The sequence below is a fragment of the Balaenoptera ricei genome, chromosome 4, assembly GCF_028023285.1.
Source record: "Balaenoptera ricei isolate mBalRic1 chromosome 4, mBalRic1.hap2, whole genome shotgun sequence".
Classification (NCBI taxonomy): Eukaryota; Metazoa; Chordata; class Mammalia; order Artiodactyla; family Balaenopteridae; genus Balaenoptera; species Balaenoptera ricei.
In genome coordinates, this window is record NC_082642.1 from 30,493,286 (window position 1) to 30,512,458 (window position 19,173).

Below are 19,173 nucleotides of genomic sequence, written 5' to 3' on the forward strand. Positions count from 1 at the left end.
AAAGTTCCACTCTGCTCTTCTACAAATTAGAGAAGCACGGTTCCTACACGTGGAAAGCGCCCCGAGAGAGTATGTGGTGAACTCTTCCCTTCAGAGGGCAAAGTATGTTGTTTAACTTGCAGATGAGGAGGCGGAAGCACCAGGAAGCTGAGTGTCATACAGTCACGCAGATAGATACCACGCTGTTATCCGGCCCGTGTACCTTAAATAATTACCCCTCAAAGGTTGCACAGCCCACCCCTCCATCTTAGCACTATTTCAGCAACAGCTAGTCCTTGGCTGTAAGACCTTGCATTTACAGCCTCTTCCAGTGGGCAGATGAATTCTTCACATTAGAGTACTGGGTTGAACTAGCTATAAAGTGTGACTAAATGTTTTATCTCTTGTGAAGGTGACTTAAAAACTTTTTCAGAAACAACGAGATTTTTTAAGTATTGTAGTTGATATGCGTTAGCTGTGTCCTTTTGAGTAATGTATACAAAGGATCTTAGACAGCAGCTATCAATACACCATAATTTAAAGGTAATTTGTATAACTTTTAAAAACAATTGGTAAAATAGCTGTTTTTCATTTTCAAGAAATACTTAAAACTGAAAAAACAGCTTGGTTTAAGTGTCTTATTCTATGGTTTGTTATAATGCTATTTGTTAGCATTTTAGAAGACAATACAGGCTTTGACAAAGGCATTTGTAGAGGAAAAAAAGGATGAAGATTTGGAATTCAACTTATTTTAATTGATGCTACTTCCCCTCACCCCCACCCCAGTGTAATATAGATCAGAGCGTTAAAATATTACTAAATTATAATAATAAAAATATTTCTGATGAAATAGTTCATTTTAGTCCATAAAAATTTTAAGAACTTTTAAAAACTAGGCACGAAGAGAGGCTTTCACAAATGCAGCATTCTAGAGGAAAATGTAGGATAAAAAGAAAACCGTCCTTAAAATACTTACAGATTCTTTTCTGCCCATAGTTTTGCTGTGTGAGCGTGAACGGGAGATGTTGCTGAAAAAGGAATCCTTTTTAGTAGCAGATGAAGGTGGGGAGCCAGTGACCTCTCTTCCTCCAGGCAAACTCTCAATGCTTGGAGATGAACGGATGTTTTTAGAGCTTTGTCCTGTAAGAAAAATTAAGTAGCAATAATGAGACACCAGACTCTTTCACTGCTACTGAATTTACTGCTTTTAATAAATGATCAATTAGAATACTTCTTTATGCACACCGTCAACATAATGACACTGTGCAGTGTGAAGATGCACGCATTTTTGTGTATCAGAATAGCTGCCGATTTTTTAAAACAATGAAGTACTGCTATAGTTTTCTGCACGCTATTTAAACTACAATGGTCCAAGTGTGGTATGCATATCAAAAAACGAAAAAATCCAATTTTCAGAAATCACAGGTGAAATGACTGGATTTTCCCTCACTAATGGAATCATCCTTAATAAGAGAAGCCAGAAACAATTATATGGCACATTATTAATATATACAAAAAAAACTAAATCCTTCACCAGTTTTTCAAAAGCACCTCTTTCCTTTTCATTAACTGCACAACAGATACACCGCTACCCCCAGGCCATAGTAGAAGCATCTGGAAATGGGACAAGGTGCTGGCTCAAGGGCTAAATCCAAGACTGGTCCCCACATCAGAGTGGGTGCATCTGTGACTTCCTGCAGTGCCTTTTTCACTGAGAGGTTCTGGAGCCACAAAGCTCCCTCAGACAGGAGCACGGGCTCCAGGAAGGCCTGCTGGGAGGGCAGCATGGTGCAGAAGATAGGTGAACAGAATTGGCTGCGGCCAGACCCACGCAGGTCTCACATATACGATGGCGACATTTCCGGAAGGTTGTTATGAGGATTTAAGGACCTAGCGCAGCACCTGGCGTGCATTCAATTATTCATTCATTCACCCATAGTAACTGAGGGCCTAGTAAGTACCAGGCACTGAGCGGGGCAGGGAGACCCCGTGGAAACTGAGCCATCTAAACTCCCATCCCTCAAGGCATTCAGTTTCTAGTGAGGGGAGACAGACACATACATTCATAAAATATATATGATTTTAGATGGTAATAAACACTGTGGGGAAAAAGAAAGCAGGAAAGGGGATTGTCAGTGTCTGAGGAAGGTGTGCAGTTTGAAATAGGATGGTCAGGGAAGGCGTCACTGAGAACTGAGGTGTAGGACATTTGGGCAAAAACTTGAAGAAGGTAAAATACCAGCTTTGCAGACAATATGAAGGGACAGCAAGTGCCAAGGCCCCAAGCAGGACCTTGGTGGTTCTGAAGAACAGCAGAGTGGCCAGTGTGGCTAAAGCTAAGATGGGGGGAGGGGATGAGGCCTGGGGGCATCACGTCAGGTGAGGAATTGTAGACAATTTTGAAGACTTTTCCTCTGAGAAGCGAAGCCAGTAGAAGCTGCTAGAGGATTTGAGCAGGAGAGTGACATGATTTGACTTAATTTTAAAAGGATCCCTCTGACTGCTGCATTGGGAATAGTTTAGGGGTGGGAGAGAGCAAAAAAAGAGGGGAAACAATTTTTGTCATTGCAAAAATCCAAGTCAGCAGAACGATCACAGCTTGGTGGTGAGAAGAGGTCAGATTCTATAAAAAACTGCTGAGATTTACTGACAAATCCGTGAGAGGAATGAGAGCAGTCAAGTTTAACTCCAAATGTTAGATCGTGGTATGAGGTGAGCATCTCTGTGAATACGCTAAAAAACCACTGAATGACACACTTAAAAGTAAATTTGATGGCATATGAATTATACCTCAATAAAGCTGTTATTTTTATAAAGTCAGTTTTCACACATGACTGTCGGTCAGCGACCAGCAGTAAAGGGCCGACCCATCTCCACCTGACGACACAGGGCTCTTCTACTAGGAACTCCGGCCTCAAGGCTTCCTGCTGAGCCTCCAGAGACCTCCGTGAGGTCAGCATCGCAGTCTGATGACACCCCCCTTCTTAGTTCCATCCCCTCCTCTTTTCCTTTCACAGATGTTAGTCCCCAGTAAGCCTTCTGTACTTCTAACTCCGTCTCAGGGTCTGCTTCCTGGAGAATCCAACCTGCAGCGGGTGGTGTCAGAGCTGAGCCCTGAGGAGGACACAGGCGGTCTTGAGGTTGGGAAAGGAGGGTCAGCAGAGTCCCAGGCCATAGAAGCATCTGATGTTGACTTCAGGGTCTAGACTGTCTACGCCCCCCGCACCTTCCCTTCTTCCCTCCTCTGCCTCTGTCTGTCTCCCACCCACCTGCAGGCTCTAGGTCATAACTTCCCTGGGCTACGCTGCATGGTGACGAGCTCACTGGTAGAGGGTCCTAGAACGCTGGAGCTGAAAAAGACCTCAGGAACCACCTATTTATTTTCTCTTTTTAAAATTATGCCACTAATTCGTAAATACATTTTTACTGTAAACAGACTAAATGTGAAAATTGCCTTTATTAAAAAAAATAACAGATTTATTGAGATATAATTCACATACCATAAAACTCACCTTTTAAAAGTGTATAATTCAGCGGTTTTTAGTATATTCACAGAGATTCTTAACTATCCCCATCTAATTTTAGAACATTTTTATCACCCAAAAAAACAAACCTGTGCCCATTAGCAGTTCCTCCCAATACCCCCTGGCTACCACTAATCTACTTTCTGTCTCTATGGCTCTGTCTTTTCTGGACATGTCATATAAATGGAATTATACAGTGTGGTCTTTTGTGCTTGGCTTCTATCAGTTGGCACAATGTTTTCAAGGTGCATTCATGCTGTAGTCTGTGTCAGTACTTCATTCGTTTTTACTGCCAAATAATACTCTATTGTATGGATAGACCACATTTTGCTTATCCACTCATCAGTTGATGGACATTTATAGCTTGTATCCATTTCTTGGCTATTATTATTATGTTTGTACCACAAACAGTCGTGTATAAAATTTTATGTGGACCTATGTTTTCATTTCTCTTGGGTCAGTACCTAGGAGTGAAACTGCTGGGTCAATACGGTAAGTCTGTGTTTAACATTTTGAGAAACTGCCAAACTGGTTTTGAAAATAGCTACACCATTTTAACATTTCCATCAGCATCCTATGAGGGTTCCAGTTTCTCCACATCCTTGTCAACACATATTTTTGGCTGTTTTTTATTTTAGCCACCCTAGTGGGTATGAAGTGGTATCTCACTGTGATTTTTATTTGCAATTTACCAATGCAAATGACTAATGATGTTGCATTCATGTGCTTATTAGACAGTTGTATATCTTCTGTGGAGAAACGCCTATTCAAATCTTTTGCCCATTTTTAACACTGGGTTATTTATCTTTTTATGGTTAAGCTGTAAGGATTCTTCATATATTCCATTTCAGATATATGATTTGCAAAGAATCCTCCCATTCTGTGCACTGCCTTTTCACTTTCTTAATGGTATCCTTTGAAACCAAAAAGTTTTAAATTCTGATGAATTTACTTATTTTTTCTTTTGTTGCTTGTGCTGTTGGTATCATGTCTAAGAAGACATTGCCTAATTACAAAGATTTACTCCTATATTTTCTTTTAAGAGTGTTATAGTTTTAGCTCTTGCATTTAAGTCTGGTCCATTTTGAGTTAATTTTTGTATATAATGTGAGGAAGTAGTTCCACTTCATTCTTTTTCATGCAGAGATCCAGTTTTCCCAGTACTATTTCTAGAAAAGACTATTATTTCCCCATTGAATGGTCTTGGTATCCTTGTTGAAAATCGACTTACCACAAATGTAAGGGTTTATTTCTATGCTCTCAACTCTATTCCATTTATACATGCCTAGCCTTATGACAGTACCACACTGTCTTGATTACTGTAGCTACATAGTAAGTTTTGAAATCAAGGAGTATGAGTTCTCCAATTTTGTTCTTTTTCAAGACTGTTTTTTTGCCTTTAGGGGGATTTTGCATTTCCAGATGAATTTTATGATCGCCTTGTCAGTTTCTCCCAAAAAGACACCGGAGATTTTGATGGTGATTGCGATGAATACATAGATCAATTTGGGTAGTACTGCTCTGTTAACAATATAAGACATAAACAAAATACATTTATACTGTATTTTATATTTACCTATGTAGTTACCTTTATCAGTGTTCTTTTTCTTTGTGTGGATCTGAATTCATTTATAGTATCCCTTCATTTCAGCCCGCAGGACTCCATTTATTATATCTTACAGGGCAGATCTGCTAGCATTGGGTTCTGTTTTTGTTTATGTGACTGTCTTAATTTCTCCTTTCTTTTTGAAGGATAGTTTTACTGGATATAGAATTATTGAATATATCATCCAACTGCCTTCTGGACTCCATGATTTTTTATGACAAGTCAGCTGTTAATCTTATTGAGGTTCCCTAGTATATCGTGAATTGTTTTTCTCTTTCTGCTTTCAAGTTTCTCTCTTTGTTGTTGGCTTTTAGCAGTTTGTCCATGCTGTGTCTAGGTGTGGGTCCCTTTGAGTTTACCCTGTTTGGAGTTAACGGAGCTTCTTGGATACACAGATTAATGTTTTTCATAAAGTTGTGGAATACTTCTGCCAGCACTTCTTCAGATATTCCTTCTGCGCCTTTCTCTCTCTTCTCTCCTGGAATTCCCATCATCTGTATGTTGGTATATTTGATGGTATTCTGCAAGTCTTTGAGACTCTGTTCATTTTCTTTCATTCTTTTGTCTTTCTGCTTTTCAAACCAGATCATCTCAATTGACATATCTTTATGATTCCTTCTTCTGTAAGCTCAAATCTACTGTTGATCCTCTATAGTGAAATTTTCATTTGAGTTATTGTATTTCAACTCCAGAATATCTATTTGGTTCTTCAAAAATAAAAATCCTATCGCTTTATTGATATTCTCTATTTTGTGAGACACTGGTCTCATACATTCCTGTAGATCTTCAGGCACAGTTTGAACTTTTTCAAGATATTTGTAATAGCTGACTTAATAGCTTACTGATCTAGTAAGTCAAATAAGTGTCTCTGCTTCCTCAGGGGCAGTGTGTATTGATTGCTTTATTCCCTATAATATGGGCCATACTTTTCTGTTTCTTTATATGTCTCAGACTTCTTATTGAAAATTGGCCATTTTAATAAAATAATGTGGCAGCTCCGCAAATTAGATCCCATCCCAACCCCCAGATTTGTTTTTCTTGCTGTTTGTTTTGTTTTTTAGTGACTTCCCTAAACTAATTCTGTAAAGTCTATATCCTTTGCTGCTGTGTGCCCCTGAAGTCTCTGCTCAGTTAGCTTAGTGGTCAGATAAGAGACAGAAATTTCCTTTCCTTAAATGCCTTGAACCAGTCAGTCTCTGAGCCTCTGCTGGGGGCTCTGTACAGGCGTGCCTTCAGTGCTCAGCAGGCAGTTCACAATTCTGCTCTAGCCTTCATTCTTGTCTATGCAGAGCCTCAAGTTCATCCAGAGTTGACAGATTAAACCCGTCTTAAATCTTCCCTGGGCATGTGTATAATCTTGCATATGTGTGGCCTTCTCGATTCCCAGGAATATACTGGAGCTTTTCAAAACTCCCGATGGACATCTCATTCCTTAGATTTTCCTTTTAAATTTTTTGCTAGCCTCTGATTTGCCTGTTAAGTTTTCAGTTAGCCTCTTGTTTGCTCCATTTCTGCCTTGGGCAGCTGTGATATTAAGTAACTGCCACTGATTATTTTCAATGGATGCTCTGTGGATAGGGTTTCTCCCTTAGCGAGTTCTGATTAAAGTCCAATAAAGACAAGCCCTAAGAAAGAGGTTTTTTGAGGGTGCTGCTGCACAGGTCAACTAGTGACATTTACTGGGGATGGGACTTTTAGGGTGCTCCAAATTCATTCTTTTTCCTTCAGTGGTTGCCAGGCTGCTGTTTATCAAAGGCTATGGCAGAGCTGGGGAGAGAGGGTGGAAATAGGGAAAGTTAAAATGTTACAAAGCATGCTGTTGTTGACTTAAAAAAATATATATATGGACAACGTGAGAGCTGCGAGTTAAGTTTTATTTGGGGCACAATGAGGACTGCAGCCCCAGGAGACAGCATTTCAGATAGCTCTGAGAGAGGCTGCTCCGAGGAGGTGAGCGGGGGAGGGGGGCGGGGGGGGGGTGGAGCCAGGTTATATAGGAGTTTTGTAACAAAGGGCAGGTAGTCTGAACATCAAAAGATTATTGTTAAGTAAAGAAAACCAGATATCTCAAGTTAAGGCATTTAGCGCTTTTCTATACATGGGAAGATGCAAGAGTCTCGGCTCACCGAAATCATTCCGTTGATATGCACCTCAGCTGTCTGGGGCCAGTATCCTGACACACCCTGAGTTTCCTCAGGGCTCACCACAGGGAGTGGCTGCAGTCTGATGGCTGCTAGATGGCAGGTATTCTTTTCAGCCCTGAGTTTCCTCGGCTCAGGTTGGAGGGCTGCGATCCCTGATGACTGTGACATCCTCTGTTTATTGATATAGCAGGAAATATTTCATTTCTCATGGTTGTTACTGAGATTCAGCCATTTTTTTCTTGAATAGATGCTCCTCAAATTGACTCAATCCTTTGACTAATTTTCAGAGTTCTGAACAAGTTGATTTCGGCATTCTTGCCATTCTTCTTGCTACTTTTATGGAGAAACAGATTTTTCAGAGGTCCTTATTCTGTTATTCCAAAAGTACATCCCTCTGTAACATGTTTTTTGGACTTGGTCATGAAAATTTGTCTTTCATTTATATAAAAATCTGCCTTACCTTTTTTAAGGAATGTGAAGAAAGAAATTTTGTAGTGCTCCTGAATAATTAGGATTTTTCTAATTTTTTGCCTTTGCAAACAAAATGACAACACTCTGGAGAGGTACATCTTTAGGTACAGTTGGCTATCTCTGTAAGATAAATTTATATACATGGAACTGCTATGTTTAATGGTATGTACATTTTAAATTTAGATGATTCCAAATTGCTTCCTCCTAGGATTTTAACAGACATATATGTGTGTAATATATATTTATATATAAGTGTAAACGTAATATGATGTATGATATCTTTATCTACTTACTTATTTGGTTAATCTGATGGAAGGAAGACTTCATTATGTTAGCTTGAAGTTTCTTGATAACTAGTGAGGCTGAATATCTTTTTAAACAATATCTCTTAACATAATAATATGGGCCATCTGAAGGTCCTCTGTGAATCGTCTCTGTTAATTTCATTTTAAAAAACTGATTTAGGGGAGTTCCTCCTAAATTCTAGAACATAGCCCTTTGTATATATGTCTGTGTATGTTTACATTTACCTTCATGGCTTCTGTTTTTAGGGTCCTACTTAGGAAGGCATTTCTTACCCAAGATGATAAAGTGAAAAACAACTAAAGTGTGTATTATAAACCTAGGTTTTTCGTTTTCCTTTATGAACATTTTCTCCTTGCTCCTTGGAACTCTACTCCTTAAGAAGCTTTTATTGCCTTGGGGTGGTGGAAGATAAAGCTAAAACAAAAGGAATGTTTGCTCAGCTTTGAGTTTCAAATTACTTTTAAAAGTCCACAGAAAAAAAGAAATCTAAGAAGCCAAAGCATTTTGATTCACGAGAACATGGTTTTCTTCACAAAATGAAATGAAAAAACTTCCATCTTTTTCTAAGTTTATACAACTGAATTTATCTGTCCCTTCAAAATTTGGATCATTCACCTATAACTCTGCTGCTGGTGACTTTTGAAAGGCACTACTATAGCGGCTGTTTGGATTTTTTCTATGTTAATTCCTCTATTAAAGTTTCCTACTTTTTCTTGGGTCAATTTTGATCATTCATATCTTCCCCCCAAAAGCCATATTATACGGCAGGTGGAATAATGCCTATGCCCTTAATCTCCAGAGCCTATGAATATGCTACTTTATGGGGCGAAAGAGACTTTGCAGGTGTGATTTAAAGAACCTTAAGATGGGAAGAGTGTCCTGGGTGATGATGGTGGGTTAGTGTGAACACGAGTCCTTACAGTGAAACAGGAAAGTAGAAGGAGTCAGAGCTGTGACTAAAGAAAAAGAAGGCAGCTGAAGCAGGAGAGGGAGCTGATGGTGGTGTTGGCTTTGAACGTGGGGGAAGGGACGTGAGGCAGTGTGGATCCTCTAGAGCTGGCAATGGCCCTCAGCTGACGGCCAGTGAAGACATGGGGACCTTGGTTCTACAGTCACAAGGAAGTGAATTCTGCCAACAGCACAGATGATTCTTCCCTAGAGCCTCCTGACACCTTGGTTTTAGCTTGCTGAGACCTGAATCAGACTTTTGATTCACAGAACTGTTAAAATAGTAGGAAATGCTCATTGTTATTTCTTAAGTATTTCAGAAGTATTTCTCTACTTAAGATCTCTAGACTCTGAACATTTGACATTATAGTTCAGATTCTGAGTTAATCTAAAATTCCAGGTAGAATCATTTAAATTTTATTATACTGCTGGAAAAAGTTAGAATTCTGTAGACTATAACAACTTTTGCCCCCATCTTTCTTCCAAAGTGGAAAAAAAGAAAAAAAAAATAGCATATATTTCAAGCATTCCAAGGTCCTGTGTGGCTAGCGGACACCACACTGGACAGGACAGGTATAAACCACTTAACAGTCTAAATTTCCAAATGTTTTTCACAACACGCAGGCTGTTACGTAAAGTAACCATCATAACAAAATAAGCTAATGACATATCTAGGAGAGATCTTTTGAATACCTGCTTTAATAAATTAGCTCATCAGTTATTTACTGGGTGAGATTTAGTATCCAGTTACCCAATCCAGAAAGAACTTGAAAGTGTCCTGTTCTCCCTAAGTTTCTTTTGTAGCTATTAATCTCCTGGGCAAACTACCTTTTCAGAGATAACACTAAGCCAGCTCTTATCAGAATTTATCTCTGAACGATCAAATTCCAAATTGGTGGTAGTATTAATAAAGTACTACTTGGCCTGTATCTCGTATAAAAACCCTGTACAAAATACATTTCCCCTCAATTATAGAAATTAGCTAACATTTTTGTGCCCTTTGGGACCGTAGACATTTAGACCTTAAGAAGACAGAGTCACCAGCACGTGAGACAGAAGAAAGGACCGTCAGACTTTCCGCCCTTTCCAGGCCTAGCACATGGACCAGGACAACACGGGGTAAATGGATGAGACTTTCCATCACCCGGGCCTCACCCGGACAGCTCCCAAGCTGAGGAGTCAGGACTCTCAACACGCCTGCAGCCCATAAACTGCACAGTAGCCCTGATACTCCTGTAAACCTTTGAAAGTTTTTAACTGACAGGAACAACATTAACCATTTCCTGTGCTGCACCAAAACCCGATGCTCATTCCTAGGGGAGCCTGCAGAGCCCCGCCCAGATCTCCCCTTCGGGACCGAGGCACTTGTTCCCCCAGCTGCGGGGAGCGTGGGCTGCCGCTGGCTCTCACGGCTTCCCCTCTGGAAACAGCCCCAGCCGAGGAGAGCTGCTTTGCCCGAGATCATGCCCCTTCCCCGGGGAACAGCTCCATTCCAGTGACTGGTTTGGGTGGACAGAGGACAAAGGCTGGCCCCCTTGTCTCAAAACAGACAACTGAGGGCAACACTGCTTCTTTGACTCCCCACGTATTGACCCTGAGGGCACTCCCCCGAAGGCTTCCTACCCGAATTCTCCAAAGTCCTGACCCAAGACAATTATTTACGATTATATGGTAAGGCATTCTCGAATATACTAAATACTGACCTATTCTCAAGCCACCTCAGGCATGCCCAGCCTTCCTTTCATAACCAAACATCGGGGAACAAAAGCCCTATGCAGACTGATCTGAGGACATGTCTCTGGAAACTCTGCCCAGCGCTGAGGATGGGGGGATGACCACAAGAGGAGCTCGTGAGAAGCTCCTAAAACAGCAGCACAAGGGAAACACAGACCTGTACCTGCATTGACTAACCTACAACCCCAGGTGGTAAAAGCAAACACGGAAGTATGAACAGCGGGACTCTGGAAGCACAAAAGAGGGACCATCCAATCCTGTCTCAGGCCATCAGAGTTGTGAGCTACATCTTGAAATCTGAGGAGTGGGCAGTGGTGGGGGTCATGGCTCAGGGAAGGTCATTTTTGGGCAGAAAACATGGTATTTACAAGGCAGTTAGACTCCTGGGAACATGGAGCTCAGACAAAGCCTGATTAATCCTTCAGCGCTTCCTGCCATCCATATGGAATTGAAAATGACACCAATATCAGTGTAAACAAAAAAGGATTAAGTTCAACAGAGTGCTTCTGTTTCATTTGATGATTACTTCAATGGTTTTCTCGGGGGTGGGCTGGGGTGGGGAGGAGGGAATCAAATTCTTTCTAAAAGTTGCGGGTACCCCAAATGTGAGCTTCTTTCTCTCTTGGTCATCCAGCTCTAAAAATAGGGGGAGGGAGGCAAGAGGGAAGGTGGGGCTCTAAAAATAGGGCCAGCTAGACCAAGAAGAGCAGCTTGTTCCCATGTGAAGGGGTTTGGCCTTTCTCTTGTCAGTAGCGATGGGAGTTATTACAGATGTTAGGCAGGAAAGTAGCCTAAGGATTACAGGAGCTTGGCTGAACGAGGCATCTCCTGCACTGGCCCATGCAAGAGATTATAAGGCTTCAACTAAAGCTGGGGTGATAGATTTGAGAGACACAAAGCACAATTCCTCAAACCAACACCTGCTGAGTCAGCACCTGCGCTGGAGTCTGAGCTCCGCTGGTATCTAGTTGTGCGGCCTCGAACGAGTCACTGACCCTCCACAGGCCCAGTTCTCATCCACAAGGGAGGCATCCACTTCACGCGCGCTGTGTGTCCTAGGTGGGTCGCGTGTGTAAAGGGCTCAGCGCGGCTCCCGGCGTCTGCCACGCGCTGCGCAGACCCAGACCATTACCAGCACGCTGGGCACTTCCAAATCCAGAGCAGGCGGGTTCACAGGCAGTCCTCTGGTCACAGACCTGCCAGTGCTCTCCTGCTGGGCTGTCCTTCCGCGGGCTGCACTGCCCGGTGACCGCCCGCAGACCTGGGCTAACTGGCTCTGAGCCCAGGACCACCACGCACGCCACGCCCGGGAGCGCCTGCGGGTTCGGATGCACGCCCTGGTGCGAGCTGCAGGGACGTGCCTTTTTCTAACATGCGCAAAGGGACTCCTTGGACTAGATACGGCCGTGTCTGGGTATATTAAATCTTTCCTTCACTCTCTGTCCTTCTCTGAAAGATTCAATAAAACTTCCGGGCCCCCCGTGCTACGTGTCAGTGGAGGTTATCTGTCAAGCGCCTGAGTTGACTGAACGAGCTTCACAGGCATCAGTGGGGACCCTGACCACAGAGAGGCTGGGAGAGAGGAAAGGAGGAAGGGGAAGAATATTTATTAAGTTCCTACTATGCCTCATGCATAATATTTTCATGACTTTTCTCTCATTAAACTCAATGGGAAGCAAGAACAGGGGTTGGGCTGTATTCCTACATAGTCGGGCAGAACCCCCATAAACCTGAAACCAGCTGGGGGATCTGGACACAGGGCACCCAAAGGCAAAACGTTCAGGAGGCTAGGAAGTCTGGGGGTCGCTGGTGGGAGGCCTGGCTCAGAAGGGCGGGAAGGGCAAAGCCTTTGGGAAGCCCGGTGCTGTGGCCACAGGAAGGGGGTCGCCTTGACGTCGTTCAGCGACCCGGAGAAGACAGGACGTAGCTGGGCCCCGCCTGGTGACACTTTGGTACCTCACAGACCTGAGTGACAGACAGCAAGAGGGCTCAGGTCTACTCGTTAAAAACATACACCTTGGTGCCACAGGAGGGGAAAGGAAGCAGGCTGTACCTGCAGCCCCTGAAACAGACCTGGTTCTAGCCTGGCCAGAGAGGCCAAGCTTGATCGCATCCAGGGCTGGCGTGCAAACACAGGGTTTCGGATTGTCAGAAGACATTGTTAAGCAAAGAAAAGACAGAGGTGTTGAGTAGGTTCATCTATTTGATTCTGGAAACCAAAGAGGTACCTGAGGAAAACACATAATGATGCCAGCACCAGAACCAGCCCCCGAGTAGGCAGTGCCCTCGAGCCCTTACTATGGGACAGGTAACTGCCCTTGAAGCAGCTGCTCTCTTTCTCTGTCTTTACAGGCGAGCGGTGAAGTGGCCTCGCTGGGTCATCCAGCAAGGCAGTGACGAAAGCAGGACCCTAACCCAGGCCTGACTCCTGAGCCCGGGCTGGGCAAAGATGCACCAGCCTGCTCCCCTACAAAGGGCTGCAGTAAATGTGACTTCGAATTAAAGAAAAGTGGAATGAGGTCTTTGGATAGCAAAGGGCAAATTCTGACCTTGTTCTCAATCCAAAAACAACTCATTTATTCAATGTTTGTTGAAGTAAGTGTTTGTTGGAAAAGAGGCGTTTTCTAGCTAACTGATGCGTCCCCATATTTGTTTTACATGTTCTGTACTTCTCTGCAATTGTTCAGAACATAATGGAACTACTTGTTCTGCTTCAGGACTATCATGTCTCAACAACACCCAGAGGGAGCAGTACCGGGTCATCTACCAAGATAACCTTCTGGCTCTGTAGTCTCCTCCCTCATCCTTGCGGGCAGCAGCAGCTCTCTGTCCTGTTGTCACCATGTCCTGCTCGAGTTGATTTGACCTCCCTCTTCTTTGTTCTACCCATTTGCTGCTTGTCACCTGCACTGGGACTTTTCTGTTAGTGTTTTCATCGTGAAGGTCCAGAGTGAAGTCATCTCCAGGCACAAGCTGTTAACACATTAATGTGACTCGCATGTTGTCTCTCAGTTTAAAATCTATTTTTTTTTTTTCCTACAAGGCATTATAAGAAACTTAACAGTGGATACCCTTAGTGAAATGGGCTGGCAGAAAGAAGTGGGAGGAGAAAAGGGGGTTGTTTTATTTCCCATGTAATGCCGTTAATTAGTTGGGGATTGTCTAATATTATATGTACTTCAGTTTTACCTTAAGAATGTCAACAGTGGTTATCTGGACAGGGAGATTTTTGATCTTTCTCAACCTTTTTTATTTAAAAAAGCAACCTGATACATGCACCCCTATGTTCATAACAGCACAATGCACAATAGCCAAGACATGGAAACCACCTGAATGTCCATCAACAGATAAATGGATAAAGAAGATGTGGTACATACATATAATGGAATATCTCTCAGCCATAAAAAAGAACGAAATAGTGCCATTTGCAGCAACATGGATGGACCTAGAGAGATGACTATACTAAGCAAAGTAAGTCAGAAAGAGAAAGACAAATACCATATGATTATCACTTATATGTGGAATCTAAAATACGACCCAAATGAAGTTATCTAAGAGACAGAAACAGACTCACAGACATAGAGAACAGACTTGTGGTTGCCAAGGTGTGGGGAGGGGAGGGGAAGGATGGACCAGGAGTGTGGGATTAGCAGATGCAAACCATTATACATGTAATGGAGAAACACAAGGTCCTACTGTATAGCACAGGGAGCTACATATATTCAATATCCTGTGATAAACCATAATGGAAAAGAAAAAAAAAACCAACCTGATAAATGTTATATAATGATATCTATGATATCTATACATCCATGTTAGTAACATAAATACATATACACGAATACAAATTTTAACATTGCCTATGGCAATAACTTAAGAAATCTAAATTTCTTTCCTAAGGGTCCATTATGTGATAATACTTATATACTTCTGTTGTTGGAAATTCTAAATTCTCTTTAGAAGTAATGTCTGTGTATATGCGTGTGTCTATCTCCCCATATTTTAAAGTTTTTTAGTTTATGAATTAATAATTCCTAAGTATCTCTCGAAAAAAGTTCCTGGGGGTAGACGTGCCATTTCCAAAAATAATTTTGAAGAAACTCTTTGAGTTGCCAAAAGTGAACTGTCCTGTGGCACATTTTTTTATGATTGCAACCTACACTGAGAAATATAAAATGGAACTTTCCAACAATTTTCCAAATATTATTTATTGACCTAAATTGTGAGATCTCACTTTATATTCAGAATTTTCTTCAAAAAATTAAAACCTGTATAATTACTGTGTGTTAAAAGGCAAAGATACAGATATGAAACCGCATGGGAAGAAGAGACTATCTACAATCAAAGAATCATTGAAAATATTGATATTTACTTAATGTCTTGAAATTTGCTCCACTGCTTTGAAAAAAGACACTTGGGAAGTCTAAATGTTAGTTTTATTTCCCTGAAATGAAAAGTATATCTACTCTTGTGGGTTTAGCACGTCTGATGAGGTTCTCCAATTTCCAATATTACTGACCCTAACAAGCAGAGATTGTTAGAAAGTTTTTTGTTGCCACCACTGACTATTTTGGTTTACTTCTGCTTCCCCTTGCTTTCTGACACTCTGCAGGAAGTGTGTTGAGGGAAACACACTGTGACTTCTCCAAATCCGGGTAGGTATCATCCTACTGTCTCATCACAGATTGGAAGCTCTTTATCTGGCCTCATGTCTCATTAAGCCACTGGACTCTTCCCTGTCAGACTGATACAGTCTCTGTTGGAGCAGGGCAGGCAGGGTAATTTAGAACAGGGTATCGGAAAAGGAGCTGGTTCCTGATCATGAGGGCTTGCTGGGTCATCTAAAGCACCGGGGATGCCCTAGCAGCCTGGTGAAGCTGGAGGGAAGCCCAAGGGACTGATGAAAACAGAGCTCGGCACACAGTAGGCACTCAATGAACACTGGTTGAATAAGTGAATGAGGTGATTCTACTTCTACAACACAAGTTATTTGAACAAAATGATACAACCTCCTTCTTTAAGCGTCTATTTAAAAAGCGACACTGTTCACGTGGCTCTGGTCTGCAGGAAAACATGGACTGAGCAGTAGCATAAAAGCAGAAGCCAGAACAGACAAGCCAGCCTTCAGCTTTCTCTTTCCACAGGTATAAATAAAATGATCAGGCTTCAATACCCAGAGGAATACTCTGCAGGCGAACTCACTTTGGGATAACAAAACTCTGGTTAAAAAGTTGCCTGGGGGGAATTCCCTGGCAGTCCAGTGGTTAGGACTCCGCGCTTTCAGTGCCAAGGGCCCGAGTTGATCCCTGGTCGAGGAACTAAGATCCCGTGAGCCACGTGGCGAGGCCAAAAACGAAGTTGCCTGGGGGGCTCAGATTTTAATTTTAGGAAACAAATTTAAGTCCTACGAATCCTCACCGTATCAGAAGATCACATCAATATTCATCTAAGCGCAATAACTGACAAAGCTAAAGAGAAGTCATCTGGAGGTGATCTGCCTCTTCTACTGGCCATGCTACTGCACCCCTTTGTTATACAGATCACTCCACAGACACCAAGCAGAGTAAACAGCAGCTTTTCACAGAATCCCTGAGCTTGAAAAGCCCTAAAGGTCAGCTGGTTCACTTACCAGAACACAGCCAGAAACAGTACCTGTGAAACACAGAACTATATATAGAAGTAAGATCACACCCCTCTGTGCCACAGTATGTTTTTTAAGATGTTAAGTCAACACACCACTGATCTCCTAATCACAATATATTGTTTTCTGTTAATTTATTAAAAAGCACAGATATTATGGAGACATATCATATTAGAACAGTATTTTAATACTAGTAGCATGATTGTACTGTGTGGATATTTTAAATTAAGGAAGAATTTGATAGGAATTTCAATTAATACGGCTATCTTTTTTGTCTGAATTTGAATGGAGGATTCTTAAAGTTAGTCTAGGCTTCCATTTAATACAGAATTCCTCTCTGTATTAAAACAAAGCATATTTTTAATCTAAAAGATTATATAATAAAAGATGAATGCAGCAACTTTAAATATTTATATGTTTCTAAATTCCACAGGAGCTGCTGAATATGGATTACTATTATTCTGTATTTCTTAAATAAACTTGTTCTAGATTTTGAACACACAGTTATGATATTTAACTATTATCTTTTTATTTTAAATCATTGCCAATGACTCTACATAGAGATTTGTCACACTGAAATTTAATTCTGTTAATATGATTCATAGTACAAAGCCTGTACTTAAAAACGTATTTCAGAATCAAGTTGTAATTCTTTTAGCTAAAATATAATAAGTACCTCTGGCTAATACATACAATAATATGCATACACACAGCATCTAAAATGTCTTAACCTCAGAACTAATTTGTCAAATCCTGTCACAGAGCACCTATGCACAACTGAAAGAACACTTCAGCGTGAGCTGCCAAATAAAACGTGGTGGTAAAATAATCACAAAATCTAGAGTGACCATATTTCGGCAAGGAAAGAAGCTGGTGCAAACTTGATAAAAAACCCACATCTTAACCGGATTTGGCATCAGCACGATATGACATGAGAGGGGACTTTTGTTCTTAACAACAGTGCCACTCAGTGGCTGAACAATGGAGTGAACTGATAAACAGCATGAATGGAAGGTGGGCAAAAAGGAAAATGGAGCTTGGGAAGAGGCAATGATAGTACTGCAGGCAAAGAGATACTGCATTGCCATGGTAACTATACCTGGGAGGTCAGTTAGGGTCTGGACAGGAACAGAAACCTGAGCATCGCTTCCTGTAACTACATCGCCTGGATTTCATAAGAAAAAATAATTAGATTTCATAAAGAAGAAAAAAAAAATCAACTTTTCTTTCATATTTAATGCTGGAATACTTTTACTTATCAACCTAATTACTAAAAGTACAGTCAAACAGAAAATACAACACAATCTTAGAAAAATTAACATAAAATATTTTTTAAAGGAACTGATTTTTAAAAAGTGTTTCCTAAAAAGCTTTTGTGCCTGTTTTTGTTAAGGAAAAAAACAAGTTTCTACTAGTCTAAAGTATAGGAAATTTTAGCCATCAAAAGACTTGGCTGAGCAGATTTCATTATGCTACAAATAACAGCATGATTTTATATTTTCTTATTTTTTTAAAAAAATCTTTATCCCAAAGTAAGTTATATGCCTTTATTAAGAAGTCAACATTCTTCTGAAATTGATTTCCTCCTGCAACAGACAAAATTTATTTTTAACTAAACTTGAAACCAATTTCTTCAGTGATAAGATAAAGACCTAAACAAGTTCTAATTTCATATTAAGTATTGAAAAGATTTCATAAGTTACCACATGCACTTATAAATGTCAACATGTAAAAATAAACCTGCGAACTGCATACCCTTTAAACTTGATATACTTATTATAGGCGAGATTTCATTTACAAATTGGACCTGCAGTAAATGCTTAAAATAAAGAAGTGTTCAAATTCAAAAAACAGAGGAAAAGGGGGGTGGGGGGAAGGGAGTACATTTAAAAAATGCAGGAAAGAAAGGAAAAGGAAATACTGTGAAGCACTTGAGGTACACGACCACTGAGAAGGAAGATTTTTTTGGTTCTTTGATTTCCTTCCTGGATGACAAATATGAAGCACAGTCCCTGTGGACAGAATCATCCCCTGGATAGATCAGCATCTGAAGCCCCATGCTATTTTGAGATTAACGAGCTGAAAAACAAGCCTTCTTAAAAGGCACCATATTTTCTATGTATGATAATGTATGATTAACAGATCTGCTTTCCCTGTAGCTTTTACACACTAGTAAAAAGAATCAAGTTTTGAATTATATAACAACCCTCCGTGCCTTGACCACTTGCTACCATTATGATTTACAGCACAGCCAGCTCATCTGGAAATTACTGGGTTGTCATTAGACCATTCCTATCAATTAACGGTACATGCATTTATATTCTCCTATAGCTGAAATAAAATCTATAAATCGGTACATATGCCAAACAAGTGATAAACAACTTTTAGTGGAACTTCTCAGGTCCTGAATTTTCCTAATATAGTTAACTCTCTATTCACTGGTCAATGGTGTGCCTCATTTTCTGTACATCTGAAAATTTTCAATTCTGTGCTTGCTACCCATTTCACTCTGCTGCTTCTGGATCACCTATTAATGTATATTTAGAGATTGAGACTAATTTTAATATTGGATGCCACCAGGAAAATGATGGAGGACCATCTGTGCTCCCTCCTCCCTTCAGGACCCCGGCCCCAACAGAGACGCCAACAGCAAAAGGCATTTCAAGCGACAGATACATGAATGTTGGCTTTTCCGTAGAACTCTTCCCCTACACAAGCACAGGTAATCGAGAGTTAACTAACTTATGAAAGCCATAAGGATTTCCAGCTGTGTAAACAACCACTTTTCAAAACAACTTTCAAATTTTCCAGCAGAGCACA

The 19,173-nt window shown here is 41.0% G+C and overlaps 1 protein-coding gene across 7 annotated transcripts in view; it reads right to left on the reverse strand.

Moving 5' to 3' along the window:
* TBC1D5 (TBC1 domain family member 5) overlaps positions 1-19,173 on the reverse strand; it is a 537,570-nt gene that overhangs the window by 51,225 nt on the left and 467,172 nt on the right. For all 7 annotated transcript variants that reach the window (XM_059920388.1, XM_059920390.1, XM_059920392.1 and 4 more), the window contains one exon: positions 956-1,119. In XM_059920388.1, the coding sequence (XP_059776371.1) occupies positions 956-1,119 (164 nt within the window). The remainder of the gene's footprint in view (positions 1-955; positions 1,120-19,173) is intronic.